Raw genomic sequence first — 17825 nt, 5'->3', positions numbered from 1 at the left:
GCATAAACCAGGACATGCCAAGGACTGCAGGCAGTCACCAAGCTCCAGGACCAGACAAGAAAAAATTATCCCTTAGAACCTGCAGAAGGAAGATGGCCCTGCTGACACCTCGATTTCAGATTCTAGCCTCCAGAACTCTGAGACAACGAATTTCTGTTGTTCAAAGCCACCCAGTTTATGGCATTTTGTTAGGACAGCCCTAGGAAACTCATCCAGTTAGTAACCCATGGGATTAGATAATCACATCATACATAAAGACCTTCAAGAAGACAGGAAAGATCATCCCCCTCATGTTACTGCTCTAATGCTTCTTACACTGCCCCAATGCAAAAAATCCTCCTTCATTCAATCCTCAGTTGAGGAGCTGAAGGAACTTCCTGGAAAAATCTCACAAGAAGAACCAAAGAGAAATAGGAGGGGCCTCGCAGAAGAGCCAGAGGAAAGTCACCTTGCCTGGAAGAATCACTGTAACTCAGGATGTCATGTGAGACGCCACCCAAAGCCCTGAATGAAGATCCCAGATCTCCAGGACACAGAGGGTCAGAGAAGCCAATGTGAAAACCTAGGTGAAGACGGCATGGTCCACGGGAGGGCTGGCATTCAATCTGAGACATGGCACCAGAAAACTGTCCAAGACAAATCCAGATTTAGGTAAGGGGGAGTATTTGAAAGGACTATTGTAAGTGGTTGCCAGAGGTTGGAGGAACGGCAGGCAGTGGACAGTGGCTTTCTAATGGGGATGAGAGTTTTGCAAGATTAAAAGGTTCTGAAAATCTGTAGCAGAATAAAGTGAGCGTACTTAACATGACCAAACCACACACTTAAAAATGTTTAGGGTGCTAATGTTTACGATATGTGCCTTTTACCACAACTTAAAAAAATACTCAAAAAGAGAAAAGACTTATAATATGGGGAAGGGGCCCACTGCAAAATAACACATTGACCACAAGATCACAAGCATCTCAAAGGTCAGGTGGAAAATGACTTTTAAAAAAAATTTTTGTTGTTTGTTTTTCAGTCAGTAAGTCATGTCCAACTCTGCGACTCCATGGACTGCACCACATCAGGCTTCTCTGTCCTTCACTATCTCCCAGAGTTTGCTCAAATTCATGTCCATGATATCTAACTCTCTCATCCTCTACTGCCCCCTTCTCCTCCTGCCCTCAGTCTTTCCCAGCATCAGAGTCTTTTCCAATGAGTCTGCTCTTCTCCTCGGTGGCCAAAGTATTGGAGCTTCAACTTCAGCATCGTCAGTCCTTCCAATGAATATTCAGGGTTGATTTCCTTTAAGATTAACTGGTTTGATCACCTTGCTGTCCAAGGAACTCTCAAGAGTCTTCTCCAGCACAATTCAAAACATCAATTCTTCAATGCTCAGCCTTCTTTGTAGTTCAACTCTCACATCTGTACATGACTACTGGAAAAACCATAGCTCTGACTATACAGACCTTTGTCAGCAACGTGATGTCTCTGCTTTTTAATCTACTGTCTAGGTTTATCATAGCTTTTCTTCCAAGGAGCAAGTGTTCTTTAATTTCATGGCTGCAGTCACCATTCATAGTGATTTTGGAGCCCAAGAAAATAAAGTCTGTCACTGCTTCCACTTTTTCCCCAAAGGGGAGAAACAAGACTGGAAGGAGTTGGATGTTGCCTATGGGGTGAATGAATTGATGGCTAGACCATTGATCAGGGAAGGTCCATGTTTATGGTCAGCTTTTGGGCTGGAGGGGGATGATTAAGGAAGGGTTGTTCTGAATTGTGCTGATTCAGGTTGAAGGTGGGTCAAATGTCAGGGGCGTGGCTGGAGAAGAGAAGCCCCAGTTGAGTTTGAAAAGAATAGTTACCAGGCCTGAGCCAGGGTGGCAGCTGAATCCTTACTAATTGGACAATTTGATGAGCATTTGTTCCCTTCAATTCTGTATCTTTATATAATCTAATAACTTTTTTGTGATCCTCAGTTTTTCTTTTAACACTTTAGACGCAGAGCCAGTGTTTAATGTAAGTTTGATCATGTAAGTTAGAAGACAGGTAGTTCTTGGTCTGAACAATTTGGTGTCAGTGGTTAGGGGAAGGGAGACATAGACTTAGATTTTTTGGAAATAGTTGATAGTTTTTCAAAAGGGAAGACCTGCTGTAAACCAGTAGCCAGGTCATGACTATTTCCATTCTTTGAACTTGAATGCTACAGGTTTCCCTTTATTATGATGCTGTCACAATGCACCCATCCCCCCCAACACACACATACATGCACTTTGCCAGGAAAGGTTTTGGGATCATTAGAGGGAGAGAGACTGATATGCTCACAAGAAAACAAACCTTAACAAATTGATAATGTGCATTTGAAAATCCATTTGTTTATGTATTTGAAAAACAGGAAATTCAACATTAACAAAACAAAAATGTGTAGTTTGAGAAGATATTCAAATATTAATATCCATGGAAAAGAATTGCTCAGAAGAACAAAGGAAAGCTTGACATTACTTGAGTCATGGTGTTTTCCAAGAGAGTAAGATAGTAGAGAGTGTTTGGTTAGTTGATGTTGAAATTTTAGCACCTTTAACACGACTACTGATTGTGGAGGGGCCCACTCCCTACTCATGGTTATTTGCACTTCTCTGTGGGCCTAGGAGAAGGCAATGGCACCCCACTCCAGTACTCTTGCCTGGAAAATCCCATGGACGGAGAAGCCTGGTAGGCTGCAGTCCATGGGGTCATGAAGAGTCGGACATGGCTGAGCGACTTCACTTTCACTTTTCACTTTTATGCATTGGAGAAGGAAATGGCAACCCACTCCAGTGTTCTTGCCTGGAGAATCCCAGGGATGGGGTCGCACAGAGTCGGACACAACTGAAGTGACTTAGCAGTAGCAGTGGGCCTAAGGGTATTTTTGTCATCATTTTTCCCACCTGTGTCTGTCAGTTCCTCCCCACTCGCCTCCTCCCGTGACAGCCTGGCTCATGTTTCTCAGGAAAGCGCTAAGCCAGTTATTAATAACAGCCCAGCAAGTCTCCTGAGCCACCTAGGAGCAGATGGTGTTTTTCACAAAAGAGAGAGATCATCTCCTTGACTTTGGACTTCGCTTATTGAACCCCTGAACAGTAAGTTTTGTGGGGGTTTTTTTTGGCCTTTTAAAATGTTGACAAGAGGGAAGTTTAGCAGAAGTCTTGCTTGCTTCTGATAGGGGAATGCAGGAGGCTCAAAGACTCTGGAAGCCTGTTTTCTCTCCCTGTCTTTCAATGTCTCTCCAGTTTTTATAAGGCTGGTTATATGATCTAATATGAATTAGAATTCTATCCCCTCCATTTCCTTCTGGCTTAATAAAGGCAAAAGGAGAAGCAAGGGATTAATATGATCTCAAAGCTTTACCCAGCCTTGTGGTCATGCCAGATATTAATATTTATTATTAATTATTATATAATAATAATAATTATTATTAACATTATTTCTGTCTTTCTGTGTTCCCTCCCCAAAGAGAGGATTTCAGTGATTTCAATGAGAAATTTACATATGGAAGGTGTCTGCAGGGGAGTATTGGACTGGACACTTGGGCCTTGTCTGTCATTTTTCCATGTTTGAGTTTTGCTGCAGACAGAGGGCATCTGTCATGTCGCTCGAATTTATTGCCTTCTTGAATGTTTAGCCAAAGGCTTTGTCCTTGCAGCTTTTTTTTTTTTTTTTCTTTTGAAATAATGGTTGTTTCTGAGAGTCCTGCAAAGTAGGTCACTGTGTTTTCTGTCTGGAAAAGGAGGACCCTGGAGCTGGGGCCCTGCCCAGCCCTCTCAGAAAAGATGAAAGCTGACACTCCAGTCCCTCCTCAGGATTACAGACTAAGAGAGTTTTCTGCTTTGGTTATGTATGTTCAGTCCTCTTAAACATGTGCATCAGCCTTCTAAATAAAAGAGGCATCACAGGGAACTGGAAGGAGGCAGATGCTGGCTTGGTCCTGAGGCCTGGCTCAACAAGCTGTGTGACCTTAAGCAAGTACTCACCCTCTCTGAGCCTCAGTTTCCTTGTTTATGAGATAAGAGTTATAACCTCTTTGATAAGGTGGTGGGTTTTACTCACAATGTTTCTAAGTGGCTGAGTATGGGAACATTATTGATGAAGTCCCTCATTTGAATTTTTTCTTGAATCTTCTTAACCTAGAACCTCCAATGTGATCTTTGATGGGAAAGTTTAAACTGTAGAGACAATAATTGGCTTTTAGTGCTTTTAATAACAGCATCCTTAGGATTGTGTCAGCCATGGGAATGCTGAGCATGGGGCCATTGGAGGATGCCAAATGGTAAGCAGTTCAGGACATTAGGCTATGGCTAAACTACAAGAGATGGTGAAGGATGAAGAAGCCTGGCATGCTGCAGTCCATGGGGTCGCAAAGAGTTGGCCATGACTTAGTGGCTAAACAACTACAACAAGATCAACGATGCTGGGGAAACTCAAAACAATTTCAAAGCACAAACTATTATTTTAATAAACTTTTCTGCTCTTCTATAATGAGCATTCTAAAATTTTTCTTTTGGTTCTGTGCTTCTGTGGTTCTGAAAGACTGGTTGCCCCCCTTCCTAGCTCCAATTCTGTTCTGGATGAGACAGAAAGGAGGGTTGTTTCAAAGAATACCTACTTCCCAAAGTTTTACCCTGTATGCTCAGGAGACAGGATGAAATTTTTGTTTTCCACTGCAAGCTTTCATTCTGCAAATGTTTATTTAATTCCCACTGTGTGAATACACAGTGCTAGATTAGCAAAGGGTCAGTAAACTCAGAATAAGGTAGGAGATAGAAGTCATTTCATGAGTAACTGATATAAGTCAGAATGGCCTTGATCCATGGTACATGAGAAGTACAAACAGTGGGCAGGCATTCCACAGGGCCATCATCCCCCAAACCTACTCACTGAGGATGGGTATTATCATCAGACCTCACCTTGGAGAGCTGTGTGTTCTTAGAAAACGACTCATTGCTTTTCAGTGTTCCTCCCTGGGTTTACCTTCTACGCAACAAGCTTGGGAGGCACAGAAAAACTCACCATAAAATTGAATCTCATCCTCCCCACCCCAGTTTTTTTTATTTTTTGAGTACCTGTTTTGTTCCAAAATGAAAGTGAAAGTTGCTCAGTCGTGTCCAACTCTTTGCAACTCCATGGTCCATGGAATTCTCTAGGCCAGAATACTGGTGTGGGTAGCCTTTTCCTTCTCCAGGGGATCTTCCCAACCCAGGGATCGAACCCAGGTCTTCCTCGTTGCAGGCAGATTCTTTACCAGCTGAGCCACAAGAGAAGCCCAAGAATAATGGAGTGGGTAGCCTATCCCTTCTCCAGCAGATCTTCCCAAACCAGGAATAAAACCAGTGTCTCCTGCATTGCAGGCGGATTCTTTACCAACTGAGCTATCAGGGAAGCCCCAGCCCTGTGCTAAATGCTAGAAATTTAATTTGGCCTTAGAAGAGGTTACAGTCTTTCACTGAACCTGAAATTCTGTTCTCCAACCTGGCCATCTGCCTTCTCAGCTTGACTTGACTCCAAATAACACTTAGCTGGTTTCAGAAATCAAATATTAGATTAAAAAGACAAAACTGCTAGCAATGAACTTAGGCAAACGAGTGTGTGTTGCAGGCCAAGAAAGTAGTTTAAAAGGTTTTCCTGAATGCTTTTAAGAAGTCAAACAGGTCCAGAGACCTCCCCTCTACTCGCCAAACCTGGGAGGACACTTGTTTCGATATGAGAGCTCTGCAGATAAAACCCCCAAACCCAACAAATAAGCACCTGGCCTCAGCTCCACTCCTGCTTCATCACACCAGGGAAGGTGTCATGTGGCGCCACCCTTCCTTCCTTCCACAAGGAAGCTTTGTAGGGCTGGTCCTCGCCACAACTCTGGACAGTTCGTCTGGGCTTGTGAGACTGCACTCCAGCTGTGATTCCTGGCAAGGGCTGGGGAACTTGGCAGGGAGAAGGTTGAAAACATTTTGATTGTTTTGGTTCCAGAATCTTTCTTAATGTTAAGTGCCTATAACTGAGTAATTTATGTCTTCTTAGGGGCAGTGCAATCTATTTGGTTTAGGGACAGGGTCTCGGAACGTTTCAGCCCTCGGGAGTCTCAGTAGTGGATGATTAAGAGATGTTTGTTCATAGGTAGAAAAACTATTCATTTTAGGGCAAGAATATTTACTCAAGATGTGTGAGGCAAGGGACTTCTCTGTTGCTCCAGGGGCTAAGACTCCTCACTTCCAACGCAGGGAATACAGGGTCCTTCCCTGGTCAGGGAACTGATATCCCACATGCTGTGTGTGCCTGTGAGCTCACTCAGTCATGTCTGACTCTTTGCAACCTATTGGACTGTAGCCCACCAGGCTCCTCTGTCCATGGGATTTCCCAGGCAAGAATGCTGGAGTGGGTTGCCATTTCCTCCTCCAGGGGATCTTCTTGACCCAGGGATTGAATCTGAGTCTCCTGCAACACCTGCATTGGGAGGCAGATTATTTACCACTGAGCTACCTGGGAAGCCCTGCCACATGCTATGCACATGGCCAAAACAATTAATTAATTAATTAATGTTTTTAAAAAATGTGAGGCATGTTCATATATGGCTTGGGAAGGCCCAGATTGGACAGATGTTGGCATGGAGGGAAAGCATGAGAACTACAGTTGAAGAGGATAAGAGCAGAGGGATTCCACAGAGGTCTGGGACCCTCTCTGTACTCCTGGGGGTCAGGTGGACCCTCACGGGGCTCTGCCAGGCCAGACAGTGCCCTCTGGCCCACATGTCTGCGTGTCTGTCTCAGCTTCCTGGGGCTTGCCATCTCTTAAGTCCATCTCAGTCCCTCACCTCCCTCCATCATTGTTGAACTGCAGGAAGTATCCACCTTTTTGACTCCCAAGCTTCATCATATCAACTGTTATTTTATCCATTGCCAGGCAACATTCTTCTGACCACTCCTGAGATGCTGCAGTGGCTAAGGCTTTGAAGCCAAACTCACTTCCATTCAAATCCCTGGTCATCCCCTGGAGTGTGATCTCAAATAGCTCCCTGAGGTCTCTGGTCATCAGTCTCTCCAACTAAGGAAATAGAAGCATTAGTGCTCACCTCATGTGGCTTTATGAGATTAAAATCAGAATATGTGCAGGCCCTTCTTAACTATAGTTATCAGTAAAATCCTTTCAATCCCATGCAAGACGGGTTATGTCTATCTCCAGATGAGATAGCAGGTGAGGGTAAATGTCTGGCTATCGTGCTAATACCAGTCAGAACCAGAATCTCAAACCAGTTCCATCCAGCTCCACAACCTTCCTGACCCCCATCTCTGTGACAGGGCACATGTTTCTGTCTCCAAGCAAAGTCCACTTTGTCAATTCTGGCAAGTCTTACCTCCCAAGTTTCCCAGTTCTCCTTGTGGCTTATTTTATCCTGGACATTGGCCTTCACTTGGCCTGAGTCAAAGCAGTTGGGAGGTGGTGAAGGTAGAATATCTTCAAATAGCCAAGTCTGGTGAAATGCAGAATCCAATTTATCATAAATGTATCAAAAACTTGCTGAGGCAATTAATATGGTAGCTCAGAAGGAAAGTAACTGTGTGACCTCAGACAAGTTACTGTACTTCTCTGGGCCTCGCTTGTCAAATGAGAAGCTGGAAGAAATCACAATTTCTTTGCCAGTGCTAACATTTCTGTCATAGTTGAGATTTTTTCACCACAGTTGTTTTTCTTAGCTAGAGAGAGAAAGGTCTCCTTGAAATCGTATTTTAATCAGGCAGGAAACAAGGTTTAACAATCATGCTCATAATCACCTCAGTGTAAAACCTTATGCCATTTATTATTATTCTCATTCAAGCTTTCTCTGTAAAATGCTCATATCATTGATGAGTTAATTTCTCAGATATCTGTTAAATTCTCTTCCTCATGTAATTCCTCACATAATTAATTCAGAAAATGCACCTTGAACTCTATTTTGGAAACTTAGAGAATGCACAAAATCCTTTTAACTATTGAATATGCCCGATTTTTAGTTAACTTCTGAATGACTCAAAATTAAGGAGTTTATGTCTCCTATCCTACCAGGCTGTCATCTGTTTCTGGAATCTTAAGGAGACAAATCACCATTATGCTGGAAAAACAGTAACCATCCCAACAGGACATTTCCATCATGAAACCCTGTAGGCCAGTACAAAAGTTTTGGTCTCTTCCAACGTCTGACTAGGTCTCATAATTACAGACCAAAAAAAAAAAAAAATGCAAAAACATCAACAAGGTATGATTCCTATATGATTTCTCAGGTTTCTAAAAGATAAATTTCATTAAACATAAATTTTGTGGGAGAGAGACATTTTCCGGAGGTGAAATTGAAACTACCCAACTTTGCGATTTTATTTTTGAAATTTTGGTGGTAAGAGTAGACTTACTATATGTGTTTTTCTTATAGTTGTCTTTTGAGCAAAATGAACTTTTTTAAAAAATTTATTTATTTATTTATTTTTTCAGTGGGTTTTGTCATACATTGACATGAATCAGCAATAGATTTACACTTATTCCCCATCCCGATCCCCCCTCCCACCTCCCTCTCCACCCGATTCCTCTGGGTCTTCCCAGTGCACCAGGCCCGAGCACTTGTCTCATGCATCCCACCTGGGCTGGTGATCTGTTTCACCATAGATAATATACATGCTGTTCTTTCGCAACATCCCACCCTCACCTTCTCCCACAGAGTTCAAAAGTCTGTTCTGTACTTCTGTGTCTCTTTTTCTGTTTTGCATATAGGGTGAGCAAAATGAACTTTAAGTCTTCCAAGAAAGCTTCTGCTTGATGTGCAATTATTAAATCAATATTGTTAAAAATGATTAACATCCAATACCATGATGCAGTGGGATTCGGGATGGGTTAAGTCCATCCCCACTTTCTAGGAAGACAGCAACTGCCCATGGGGGTTACATGCAAACAAATAACCATAATACGCTGTAGTGAGTTTCAATACATTCCAGATAAGTGGACACTAAATTCTGCCTGAGGACATCAGGAAGGATCACAGAGGAGATATGTTGCGCTTCAAAGGATGAGTAGGTGTGTGACAGTTCTCATGTTTGGATACCCAAAGAGAAACTGAGAAGACTGATTTATTCAAGGCGTACCATCTAGGAAGCAATATGGTAGAGTATAATTGATAATGATAGTTACCCTTGCTTATTAAGTGTTTACTCGCTAGGCACAAGTATTATCTCATTTAATTGTCACACTGCCCTAAGAAGTGGCTACTGTCATTATTGGGCTTCCCAGGTGGCACAGTAGTAAAGAATAGCCTCCTAATGTAGGAGACACAAGAGACTCGGGTTCGATCTCTGGTTCAGGAAGATTCCCTTGGAGCAGGAAATGGCAACCCACTTCAGTATTCTTGCCTGGAAAATTCAATGGACAGAGGAGCATTGTGGGATACAGTCCATGGGGTCACAAAGAGTCAGACACAACTGAGCGTGTGCACACACACACGTGCACACACACAGTTATTATCATCCCCATTTTATAGAAGTGCTAACAAACAGAGGCACAGAGAGTTAACCTGACTTGCCCCGGGTCTCATGGTAAATGGCAGATCCAAGTCAAATACCACCTATATTATTCCTGACCCGTCTCTCAACTACCAAGTCCTGGAAGCATTCTTGTTATTTCTCCATCCAGCTAATGTTAATAAGACCAAGAGGAGAAATTCCCTGGTGGGCTAGTGGTTAAGATTTTGTGCTTCCACTGCAGCGGACATGGGTTCAACCCCTGATTGAGAAACTAAGATCCCGCAAGCCGCTGGCACAGCCAAAAAAAAAAGATCAAGGGGGACAAACTTGTCAGTCATAAGATGATCAGTGGGTCGATAACAAAACTAATAATAGGAGAGAATAAAGTTGCAGAGAGTAAAAACTCATAAAAAACAGGTTAAAAAAAACCTGAACTTTCAGCTAATCAGGTTGCTAGATATTAAGCTTGTAGTAGTGGCCTGTGAAAGATCGATTTATAAAGAGAAGATGGTTTTGATGTGAATAAAACTGGCTGTTGTAAAAGTATTCCAGCAAATTCAGGGTTATCAGGCCCAGAGAGGTAACTGCAAGACTATCCATCCCTTTGTTCACCCAGCAGGAAAGGAATCAGGACTAAAGAGAAAGAATGGTTGTTGATAATTACATGTGGATATTTCCATTTCAGTCAGTTTCCTTTTCATTTGAAAGTAATAAATCCACATAATTGAAACAGAGTGACATCTGGGGGCTAAAGTTCTAGATTACTAGCATCAAGGCTCTAGCTTTGAACCTTGGGCAGTTTCTCCATGTCCCAATAGTGCCTAATCATAACCTGGCACACACTAGACCCATGATAAATGGCATTATACTTTACTTAAAAGTAAAAGTGAAAGAGGTAGTTGCTCAGTCCTATCCAACTCTTCGTGGCCCCATGGACTGTAGCCTGCCAGGCTCCTCTGTCCTTGGGATTCTCCAGGTAAAAATATTGGAGTGGCTAGCCATTTCCTTCTCCAGGGGATTGTCTCAATCCAGGGATCGAACCCAGGTCTCCTGCATTGCAGGCAGATTCCTTACTGTCTGAGCCACTTTAAGTGACTTGTTAAGCAAGAGTGGACAGATTTCAATTGTGTCTCATATTTCTATTTGTGTATTTAGGGAACTTCTGTGAATATTATCTTGACCATTAGATATTGATGGAAACAAGTAGGATTAGCAAATTCTTATCAAAACAGAAAATATTTTTGAAATGTGACTCATGTGTTTAAGACTATAATCTTGAATCCAATGAAAAGTGTTTTTCTTCTGATTGAAAAAGAGACTTTGCAAAGTATGTTCTCTTCTTTGTCTTGACTGAGACTCCATGCCTAATAAGTGGAAATAGGAGAGGTTGGGAGAGATTGAGAAATTCGTGAAGTCTTAGGACAAGTAATAATTTTATGTAATAGAGGCAGTTTTACTGGTTCATTTGCATTGTTTTGATTTTCCTAGGCGACCAAACCATTTAGCAAATGCACTCTTCTTGGGGTCCCAGGAGTCTCTACAATCTTGTAGATTTGAAAGGCTAGCACCTACAAGCTGATGGCAGGGTGAAAAACAGAGAATGCTATGAAATTCAACCCCCAGAGACCAAAAGTGACTACTACTAGACATTTGTCTAACTTTCTTTGTGGGATACCACTGTTCAACCATTCAATAAATAGATTAATTTGGGTTAGATTATTTGGACTGTTGGTGGAGTCAAAAGAGTATATAATAAAGACAAGTTTTGAAAACTAGATAAGAGATTATTCATACTACTTTCAGTATAACTTTCTAGAAATTAATTTCTACAAAATAAATTGTTTCTCATTGCCTTTTGGAAATAGGGAAAAGAAAGCTATAGAGAGACATTCAAAACATAGGGGCAATTATTTGCAGCCATCTGAAATTTCACCATGAAATATGTTAGGTCCCAAATAACCTAGGATGTCTTATATCAGAAATTGGAGTTAATGTTATTTTAACTAGGATTTTTAAATGTTATATTCAAAATAAGATAGTTCCACTCAATACATTCTATTATACTTTAAGAAGTGTGCTAACTTCTTTCAAATTAATCAACTTATTTTTGAAATTTGTTTATTCAGTGCATGTTTTATCCAATAAAAAACACTACAAATTTTTTTTTTCTGAAAATGCTGCTGTGAAATAGCCATTCCTCCAAAAGAATGTTCCTAAGAGAAAAAACACATGATTACCAAGCTTCTTGCATAGCAAGGACTAATTAGGCAAAATGTAAATCAAGCATCATTTAACCCCCAGTAAAATCTAGTGTGCTAGTAAACTTGTGGTGGTACAGATTTGAGTGTTTTCAGTGATTTAGTTCTAGAAACAGATCTAGCATTAAGGACAAGACTTAAACAGGAACCACCCACATTCCTGTTTTTCATGAGCATTTTGGAATGAAGCAAGAACATGTTCTTTAGCCAAAGAGATTTAATATAAACTCAAGATAAATGAAATGGGTCAGTGAACCATTTTAATGAAAATGCGTAATTTATTGAATGAAGTGTAGGTTACATATTTTCATTCAAATCTCTCACTGATACATTTAATTTTCCCAAGTTCATATTTGTTAAAATGATCGGTTTGACAAAAATAAAGTCATTACTTTTAAATAGATGGACAAGAAAGAGAACAGGGAGTTAGAAGACTATTTTCTTTAGTGTTCTGAAGTTTCATAAGCAACATCCTTTAAATGAAAATGTGAGAAATGAAAGAAACAAGGGGGAAAAAAAAATCACAAATAGTCCTTCACCCAAACTCGACAGCTATAGCCATTATTGACATTTGTAGATAATTCTCTGACTTTTTAAAGAATATTTCAATTGTGAAGTCCTACATACCTACAGAAAGTCATATAAAATTTCTATGTGCAGTTTAACAAGTAATTAAAAACTGATTATCAACATAACATAAAGTGAAAAATTTTTTTAAAAAAGAGATTTCCCCAGTGGTCCAGTGATGAAGACTCAGACTCAGTGCTTCCACTGCAGGGAGAACTAAGATCTTTGCATGGCATGTGGCAGGGCCAAATTTAAAAAAAGAAAGAAAGAAAGAAATGAAATACTTTCTGAAAGCTCTCCATTAACACCACCACTATCCTGATTTTATGGTAGTCAGTCCTTAGATTTACTTGAGCAATTACCCACCTACACCATTGCTACCCATATTATGCACCCCTAAGTCATACAGCTTTAACTGTTTTCCTACTTTACATAAATATATTTACCATGTGTTTTCTTTTGTGTCTTGCATTTTAAAAACTCAATATTATGTTTGTAAAAGTCACCACTGTTTTCTCATGTAGCTATAACTTAATTTTCATTATTGTATAATATTCCATGATATGGATTTATCTATCTACTAATAGGCATTTGGTTTGTTTTTAAGTTGAGGATATTACAAATAAAGTTTGAATGTGTGTTCTGGTGTGGATATCCATGCTTGTATTTCGGGTATATACCCAGGAGTGTAGTGATTGGTCCTAAGTTATTGGTTTTAGTCATTCTTAAATATTTCAACATGATTTTCTAAGTAGTGTTTCTATTATTTTGTAGTTGTAATAATCATCATTTTGTTGGATAAATAATTTTTCAGTTGTGTCTGAATTTTACAGCCTGGTCTTTGCAAATAAATTCACTCCTCCACTTTCTAATTTGTTTGTAAAAGTGATGCAAAATCTTAAAACTTATAAAGTTTATAGCAGATATAAAATCTCATGAGGTATTGCCTCTTATGCAGAAGGAGAAATTTTGTTTGTTGTACTATGGAAGATAATGAAACATATATTTTAAAAATAATTTTAGAACCTTTCAAAATTTAAGTTATATTTGACACAAACATTGTGTAAGTTTAAGGTGTACAGTATACTGATTTGAAATGTTTATATTGTAATATGACTGCTATAGTTGCGATAGCTAACACCTCTATCACGTCACATGATTGTCATTTCTTCTGTGCTGAAAGCAAATAATATCTAGTCTCTTAGCAAGTTTAATGTATATAATACAATTTTACGACTATGCTCACTGTACTGTGTATTACCTCTCTGGAACTTATTTGTCTATCTGTTGCACATATGTAACCCTTCAACAACATCTCTTCTGTTCCCCCCACCCCCTGAGAACTATTGTTTTAAAAGAGTGGTAAATGTTTGCCCTGTCAGGAAAATTCTAGAATTCTGTTTAACCTTTCTGTGAAAGGTGTAGTTTTTAGCTATAGTTTTTAAATGTACTTTTTAGCTGTAGTTTCTGTAATCCACTAAAATTAACATATCACATTTTCCCAACTTCTTCGAGAGTTTCTCCAGCCAGGCTCCCTGCCTGTCCACTTCACAAACCACCTCACCGTTCAGTAAAGCCTTTTAATGTGCTTTGACACAGGAACCAAGGTTGCTAAGAGACCACCTGTGCTGAATGCACTTTGTCCCAGGAAGAGCAGCCAGAGAGAAAACCAAGGAGCAGCATTATCTACCACTGCCCGGATTAAATCAGGTGAGAAGTGGATTTCCGTGCACTCTTCAATCCCCACCGTTCATCTGGTCTTTCCCTTGCTTCCTGTTCCATCTCTCTCTTACTGTAATTGGGTAAAATTGAAGGTCCCCCTCGGAGTACAGACTGAAGAAACACAAGCTGGAGGTGGAGGAAATACGAGGCAAGGAAAATCACTTTGCAAATTCATGTGTTTTGCTTACGCCTTGTTTCCCAAACATGGCACAAGGAATTGTTGAACTTAAGGGAAATTCTAGGTGTTTACTTTGCCAATGCCAGGGCTTCCCTGGTGGCTCAGCAGTAAAGAATTCATCTGCAATGCAGGAGACGCTGGTTCCATTCTTGGGTTGGGAGGATCCCCTGGAGAAGGAAATGGCAACCCACTACAGTATTCTTGCCTGGGAAATGCCATGGACAGAGGATCCTGACAGGCTCTTTGTGGTTACAAACCACCACCACCACCATCACCACTTTGCCAATGATTGCTGCCGAATTTGGGGCAAATCATCCCCTCCTTAGGGAGGGGTTAGTTATCACAGAGATGAATCAAGAGGGAGAAAGTATCAGTCAAAAGAGGGAGAAGGTATTTGTATACATCTCATCTATCTCCCTGTTTCTCTTTCATGTTCTCTCCTAAAACTCTACCTGCCTTTTTGGATTTGAGCAAAAAATAGCAGAAAATATTTTCCCACTCCAATCTTACTACTTTTTAAAAGTATTGATGCTCATTTTAAGTTGAGTGTATATAAGGGACTTGGATACAAGGTTTTGAAAATTACTTAACTCATTTGACCCTACATTCCTGGAAAAAGGAGTTGGGAATGGTTCTAAATTCCCTACCTGACAGGCATTCAGTAAAACATTCCAACAGTGTGCTCAACAGACTACAAATTAATACCTTTTGCAATTCCATAATACTTTAAAAAATTCCAGATATTTTAAAAAACTGATTAACACAGAAAGTGAGTGTTAGTTGCTCAGCGGTATCTGGCTGTTTGTGACCCCATAGACTATAGCCTGCCAGGCTCCTCTGTCCATGGGATTCTCCAGGCAAGAATACTGGAGTGGGCAGCCATTCTCTTCTCCAGGGGATTTTCCTGACTCAGGAATCAAATCCAGGTCTCCTGCATTGCAGAGGGATTCTTTACCATCTGAACACAGAAGTGTGGTGAAAATGAAAATATTTAATGTCTTAATAAGTGACCAAAATATAAGAAAGAGGATTTTGAGGAAAGATCAACGAAATGAAACAAGCCTTTTGTTGTTTAATTTTTAAAAATTTTATCACTTGCCTTTTTGCATGTCTTAAAATTCTTATTTCCTGCTAATTCTGGCTGTAGGTTAGAAGAATGGCAATTTCACTGATGCCATAAAAATGGTTATAAGTGACTTTGCAGAAAAGACTTCAAAAATAAACTGATAATTTATAACATTGGGAAGAGAGTGGTAATTCTGAGAGTTCTCGAGCTTTTAAAAATTTTTTTGCTTTTTTTTTTTAAAGAAAGAAAGACAAGAGAATTCCCTAGTGGTCCTGTGGTTAGGACTCTTTGCATTCACTGTTGCAGCCCAGATTTGATCCCCACTTGGGTCTTACAGGCTTCACAGTTCAGCCAAAAAATAGACAGACAAATAGAAAATTCAATGATTATGATTAAGATGATCAAAATTAGTGGGTAAAATTTCAATAATTCATTAAGGAAAAAAATACTTTAGTTCATTGATTGGTTACTAAAATGTACAAAGTCCTGACTGAAAGACATTTCTTGATCACTATTTCTTTACAGTGCAAATTATTAGATTGAGTTTAAAAAATCAGGATTATAAACGTGTTTATTTAAGGATATTTTCTCTTTATTTTACTTCTTAGGAAGCTGAAGCATTTTGGATATGACGTGTAAAAATTGGATATTAATTTCTACTACTACCCCCACAAGTCTAGAAGATGAAATTGTGGGAAGACTTCTAAAAATTTTGTTTGTAATCTTTGTTGACTTCCTGTCTATTATATATGTTGTTATAACTTCTTAGAAAACTGACTTCCTTTACTTTACTTGTGAATTTCATATTGAACTCCAGTGAATAAAATTTTATAATTTAATACGTTGAGTGATTTTAATTTGATGCCATTTCCAGTTATTCTAGAAGCTAATAGGACATTGCAATAAAAACAACACTGTGTGTTATTTAGAATTTTATGGTTTATAAAACATTCACATAAATTGAAATGGAATTTTTTTCAAAAATCTACAGTACTGTCATAAAACCTCTTGATTTTTAACATGATTGATATAGTTAATAGATTGACTACAATGGGTAAGTGAATAGATTGACTACAATGGGTAAGTGTAATTATGAGTGATTTTTTTTTTTATTACAGATGCATACCTGTGTGAAATTTTATATGGTTCTATTTTAAAATTTTTAATTTGTTTTTAAAATTTATTTTATGAAGTGTAGCTGATTTACAGTGTTAATTTCTATTGTACAGCAAAATGTTTCAGTTGTACATTTATATACATTATTTTTCATATTCTGTTCCATTATGGGTTGTCACAGAATATTGAATATAGTTCTCTCTCCTATACAGTAGGACATTGTTGTTTATTATGTGATTCTATTTTTTAACACACCAAACTTAGCATAAGATAATCTTTCCATATGATATACTAATAGTTTATTCTCATGTTCTTATATATACATTTCATCTGTGTGTAGGTAGATTGCTTTTCTTAATCCTCCACAAGTTTTATGTCTCTACCAACAAACAAAACTTTAAGTTAGGGATGGAAATGCTTAAAAAGAGATTGTTTTAGGAAAACAGAACTTAGAAGAAAGGAGAGAATACAGGATGCAACCTGTGTTGATTTTCTGTTTGGAACTAAATGCTCACAGTATGTCATTTAACATAAGACTCCCAGGAATCCTAGGAGGCAAGAGTGTGTTGTCCCATTTCACAGATGAGCACATGGAATACTGGAAGAATTATGCTAGCTGGAGACCATACCTAGGGAGTGGCAGAAACAGGCCTTGTGCCTTCACAATCCATCATATCATGTTGCCCCCAAAGGTAATAATATTGAAACAAGTGCAATTAAAAAACTATACAGTTCAACTTTTTTCACAGTAATGTTTTATTCAAGATCCTGTGGGTATATTTTAGTATTGTCCTGACTTATTTTCTTATTCCACATTTAAGAATCTTCTATCAAAAACAGATTGTTTACCCTTTTCTCATATCCAATTGAACAATGTGTCTCTTCCTCTGTTTTGTTGACTCCCTCATTTTCTGACAGTATTAAACCATAGCTGTTGAATTCTGCTCTTTAAGTCTTTGAAAAACAGAGTTCTCTCTGTCCATTAGACTTTTTGACTTTTCACATTGGGCACACATGCTTCACAAAATCCTGATCTCTTCCATGTGATGACCATCTTCTCAGCTTTGGTCCAGACATTAGCACAAGGTTTCATAAGAGACCTAATGAAGTGTGAAAGGAATCTGAGACCTTTGAGACTTATTACTTCACTGACTCTCACTTAACCTTTCAGTGGTGGTGTATATTTAACCATAAGCCAAATAGAATCACACTATGTGAGCATTTGCTGTAACAGAATCTTTTTTCCTACACTATATCATTGGATATCCTTTGGGATATAATGTGGATATGATATGTTTTTTCCAATCCCCTCTATTTGGGATTTGTTGGAGCCTATCATCAGGTTATTGAGAGGAGAGTCGAGTCACTTCCAGGCCTGGGCAATTGCTTCTTTTCCCTGTGTATTTCTAGGCAATCAGTGATATGGTTAG

The 17825-nt window shown here is 39.2% G+C and overlaps 1 protein-coding gene across 1 annotated transcript; it reads left to right on the top strand.

The window, feature by feature from the left end:
- The first annotated feature begins 2663 nt into the window (after positions 1-2663).
- Positions 2664-16085, top strand: MRLN (myoregulin). The gene is made up of 3 exons (XM_061161578.1): positions 2664-3098; positions 13913-14023; positions 15888-16085. The coding sequence occupies exon 3, from the start codon at positions 15908-15910 to the stop codon at positions 16046-16048; it is 141 nt and encodes a 46-aa protein (XP_061017561.1). The 5' UTR covers positions 2664-3098; positions 13913-14023; positions 15888-15907; the 3' UTR covers positions 16049-16085.
- Positions 16086-17825: the final 1740 nt, after the last annotated feature.

This window comes from Dama dama, chromosome 15, assembly GCF_033118175.1.
Source record: "Dama dama isolate Ldn47 chromosome 15, ASM3311817v1, whole genome shotgun sequence".
Taxonomy (NCBI): Eukaryota; Metazoa; Chordata; class Mammalia; order Artiodactyla; family Cervidae; genus Dama; species Dama dama.
The sequence above is the reverse complement of the archived record's forward strand: the minus strand, read 5'-3'. Positions and strand labels throughout refer to the sequence as shown.